The sequence below is a fragment of the Mastomys coucha genome, unplaced genomic scaffold, assembly GCF_008632895.1.
Source record: "Mastomys coucha isolate ucsf_1 unplaced genomic scaffold, UCSF_Mcou_1 pScaffold3, whole genome shotgun sequence".
Classification (NCBI taxonomy): Eukaryota; Metazoa; Chordata; class Mammalia; order Rodentia; family Muridae; genus Mastomys; species Mastomys coucha.
The window spans coordinates 40,916,567-40,921,200 of NW_022196909.1; the positions used below are offsets into that span (position 1 = coordinate 40,916,567).

General features: G+C 49.2%; 1 protein-coding gene across 3 annotated transcripts in view; it reads right to left on the minus strand.

Moving 5' to 3' along the window:
- The window catches only part of Dip2a (disco interacting protein 2 homolog A), an 83,431-nt gene continuing 78,797 nt past the window's right edge, over nucleotides 1-4,634 (minus strand). For all 3 annotated transcript variants that reach the window (XM_031346593.1, XM_031346592.1, XM_031346591.1), the window contains 3 exons: nucleotides 3,246-3,420; nucleotides 2,468-2,591; nucleotides 1-1,854 (listed from right to left, as the gene is read on the minus strand). In XM_031346593.1, the coding sequence (XP_031202453.1) occupies nucleotides 1,602-1,854; nucleotides 2,468-2,591; nucleotides 3,246-3,420 (552 nt within the window). In that variant the 3' untranslated portion in view covers nucleotides 1-1,601. The remainder of the gene's footprint in view (nucleotides 1,855-2,467; nucleotides 2,592-3,245; nucleotides 3,421-4,634) is intronic.

Below are 4,634 nucleotides of genomic sequence, written 5' to 3' on the forward strand. Positions count from 1 at the left end.
TGCAGAATTACAAAGTCAATAGCTTTTATTAACATGATATAAAAAAATTAGTGTGATATACAGAATTCCCAGAGAGTAACCTTAAAACATTTTAATATGATTCTTAAAATCATAACTTACCAGATACGTTCTTACCGCCACTGAGTTTTCAATACAAAAAGTTTACAGACGCTGTCTGCTATAAACCGACAACACTGAGACGGTGGATCGGTAGTCCCGGTCCCTTCTCAGCCGTCTGTCGCTAGACTCTGAGGCCAATAAGTTACATGGAGTCTGTACATAGTTCTAACAGGATTATTACAATTCCAGTATGCCTTTACATACTACACCACAGTTTGATACCATGAGCAACAGGGCGATGCCACGTAGTGCTTCCTGACGTAACATACGAGAATAGAACCAGTCAGCTGGACTCGCCGGAGCATGTGTCCAGGCTAACTCTAGAAAAACCTAGCTGTCTCTATGAAGTAGATATGACTCATAAGCCTCTCCATCCTTCCAAGTCCCTAAACCCCACCAACTTGATAACATTAATCTTTGATTAGTTATATAAAAATAATCTTAGATTCATGCTTGACTTCAAACTCTTATAAGTATCTAAAAGATTTTACATTCTCTCTTCTGACTTAAAGTACAATATTAGATCACTCGGACTTCAAGTTTGGATAAAATTAACTAAAAATGGTTTGGCCAAGTTTTATAGGCACATAACTCAAATGCAAAGCCAAGAGGCTGCAGCTATGTCCACCCCAGACAGACAGATGGACTCCCGTGGTGACTCCGCTGTGTAAGAGGCCTGGCTAGCACAGTGAGAAGACCTTCGGTTTCCACTCACGCGTCCACATCTGTTCATAAAAATAATTCAGTATGCTCCATGAGAGGATGAATATTGTGATGGCGTGAGAACCTGCAGTTTAAACGTCACTAAGTTACAGGCTACGAAAGTGGTTTTAAATTAAATGCTGGTTTATCTTTCTGAAATAGGATCTAACTAAACAGTCCAAAATGGCACTTGCTGAGCATTAGTGACGACACACACAAACAGGCAGGCACACCTGCTTCAGTAATCACACTGGACAAAGGGGGCTGTGTGGCTGCGTGGAGTCCGGGCTGCGGGCGGGTGGGTGGGCGTGGAGAACGGGGCTGCTCTTTTCATCAGCCTTCCTGGGCAGGCTTGGCTCAAAAGTTCTCTCCAGCATAGACTTTACATATATGCTTGTTATTACAAGTGGGAATAAATAAGCAGGAAATTATATATTTAGAAATCAGGAATAATTTTTTAGCCTAAAAAAAGTGCAAGCTTGCAGTATAGCAGAGAACAGCCGTGGCGTCAGCAACGTCCGCAGCGTAACACCGGGCCATTCCTTCCCTTCCCAGTCACCTATGTTTGGGTAGATATACTTGGCAGATCCAAAACATTGCTTTAGCTGGTTCGGAGAACGTTCTAATGTGACATTCAGGACACTGCTGAGAGGATCTGAAAAGCACACACAGCCGCGAGCTGATGAAGCCCGAGACCCCTGCCCCCAGGGTGGAAACCCAGCAGCTGGCTTTGCCGCACACCTCTGCTGGTTCCCATAGCCAGCTCTGTCCAGCAGGGCTCACATATTGTAGGCCACGTAGATGGGGTCCAGCTGGTCAGCCAGGAAGCCATCTCGCAGGTGCATGCGTTGCTTCTCGCCCCGAGAGTTGATGGGGATCACTCCGGGATCCACGATGACCACCACGCCCACCACAAGGTAGTGCTCCTCCAGCACAACGTTGGTCACCAGGGCCACCAGGTCCAGGGCGTCCTGCTCCAGACCATCCAGCTCCACCACCACCACCAGCAGGTTGGTCCAGGTGAACACGGCACTGAAGGAGAATAGACAGTCACGGAGACCAGCAGCACGTGGAGGAAGCAGATGCTTGGCAAGTATGCCAAAGGCAGCAAAGGCACCTGCTTACGTTATTAGCACGGTGCTGCTATTTAGCACCATAACTTCAAGGCCCAGCTCGCTGTATCCTATAGGGATACCTGCTCTAACGTCCTTGATAAGAACAATCAGCACTTGCTATTGAAAGCTGTGCTTGTACCAGGGCAAGCTCCCACCAGGGTGAAGAGATGCTCACCACAGTTTAAATGAAAAAAACCACATTTACACTAGAAATACTTCAGCATGAGAATGGTGTCAGTCTCCCGTTTTGCCTGTATGCTGGAGACAATTGTGTGATTTAAACCTGACCGGGAAAAGGAAAAGGTGGAGAGGCACTCTCTGGTACTGTTTGTAGAAATGTATGTGGAAGCTTAGGTAGCGTGGGTCCTAAGCTCTGGGAGAAAGACGAGGGCAATCCAGCTCACCAGGGGCTGTAATTGTGAGGGGCCTGTGCTCGTGCTAGAATAGTGCCTGGTGCTGCCCTGGGTGCAGTGCTCAAGCCCAGGGCGAGGCTGCCGGACAGCACAGGAGATCCCTCCCTCAGCTCTTACCACTCCGCGATGCTCCTGTGGGCACGGATCACAGAGGTTTCTATGTCGATGGGGTGATACCGCATGCCTCTCAGCTCTAGTGTTTCATCCAGAGACCCAACGACATACAGTGCATCATGGCGCTCTGTGAACACGGGTATGCGCATGCTTAGGAAGCGAGTTACACAGCGAGTCTGCTATTAACTATTAACTCCACAGTTTTCCTTTGCCACAGGGAGGCCATCAAGCCAGCATCTCTTGGTACTTGTGCTTCAAGCCGAGTGGGCTGGTGGAGATGCCAACAACTCCATTTTACTGCTGCCTTGGTCAACAACCCCAGAGTTCCAGCAGTGTATATATTAATACGTTTTCAAATCATTTTAGCTACAGTGACCATTGGCTACAAAAGTTCTGACTTGAGCTGTTAGGCCTGCAGAGCCAGACATTTGGGGATTGATCACAGCTTGGCTTCATCGGGGTAGAAAAGGTACCACACATGCAGTTCCTCAGACGGCTATGTCACTTGGGAGGAATCTCATAGCTTAAAACCAATAGCTGCCACCCTTCCCAGCAAGTCCTCCACAGAGGTCAAGAGTAGACCCTGAGGGCAGCACCGAGAGGAGGAACAGTACCACCCAGAGAAGTGTTACCAGAGCCTGTTCTTCACCACACACCGAGCCACACAAATCATGGCCAGTGGGGGACAATATGAGGTCACTGAGGGCTCCCCAAGCCTAGGGGCCCACAGGCTACAGCCACCTGCAGTGCTGAGGCTAGCCCTTCAGCAAGGGGTTCTTACCTCCACTGGCATCTGTCAGCTCTGTCCTGCGAAGGAAGCCAAGGTAGCCAGTCCTTGCCCAAATGGTCTGGGTGTCTCCAAAGCTCAGCCGGGCACTGAAGTGGTCAGCATGAAGTGCCTCCTCCCCGTACACTGTGTAGTACCCGGTGGCATTGTGGGGGCTGCTCACCCAGATCTAGTGGGCAGGGGTAGTCAAGAGGACGAGCAGACCTCTGAGTCTGTCCTTCGGAGTCTATGGCCCAAGATGACCTCAAGATAACACCCAAAGGGAAGGGTGGCATTCCCAGGGTCTTATTTGGTGAACTAAATACAACTACATAGAGAGTAAACACAATCATGACTAGTTGGTATTATTCTTTCTTCTTCCTTCCTCCTCCTCCCTCCTTCCTCTTCCTCCTTTTAAACAAGGTCTTGCTACGTAGCTCAGGTGGCATCCAGTTTATAAGCCTCATATACATATATGTGTAGATATATATATGGTTATGTATATGCATATATATGTGGGCGTGTATCACCATGCCTAGCATAACCTCTTCTAAAGCAAACTGTTCCTCTGTCCCAGGATTTACCAGTATCTCTGCATGGTTCTGTCCTGTGTGGGTACGCTTCCAGTTCCACATATCAAGCGACAGTGACAGAGAACAGGGTAGTCTGGTGTCCACAACAGAGACAGGTTAAAGTACACTCTGTGTGGAGAACATGTACGCACGTGCTCACCCGCTCATGGTAAACAATGTAAATAGCACACTGGTGTGCACCTGTGCTCATGGGCATTCATGCAGGATTCTCACATTGAGTTGATATGCATCCATGCATAGACCAAAGTTGATAGATGTGTGCCCATAGGCCTCAACGGTGTCAAGGGACCTCCTGAAACAGGGCCCACCCAGAACCTACTAAGCTGCCCACTCTAACAGTGTCACACGGCACCTTCCAAAAGACACGGGGAAGGCAGCTACCATGAGGAGCAGAGCAGTCTCCTCTTTAGCCCAGACCTCCCAAGTCCTGTGAGCGCTTCCCTTCCAGGCTCTTCTTGCCCTTCCCGGCTTAGTGCCTGTGAATAAGAGGCCTTACCTGGCGATTATCCATAAGTGAGGAGCCCTGTCTTCCCACTGTACACAAACGAGGGGCCCTCTCCCCCCAACCTCAACAACCTGCTCACTACTGTAAATGAAGGCCTTATCTGCCATTGCCTGTTCCTCAGGGCCCAACCTGCCCACACGCTCTGAGTGAAGTACTCCACCTACCCAGTGCCCATGAGTGAGAGACCTACTTTCCCACTGTCTGTGAGAGGTTCCACCTACCCACTCTTCACGAGTGAGGGACGATGCTTGTTCACTGCCCATGAGTGAGTGTTGTTACGTCTACCTGAAAGTGAGAGGCTCTCTT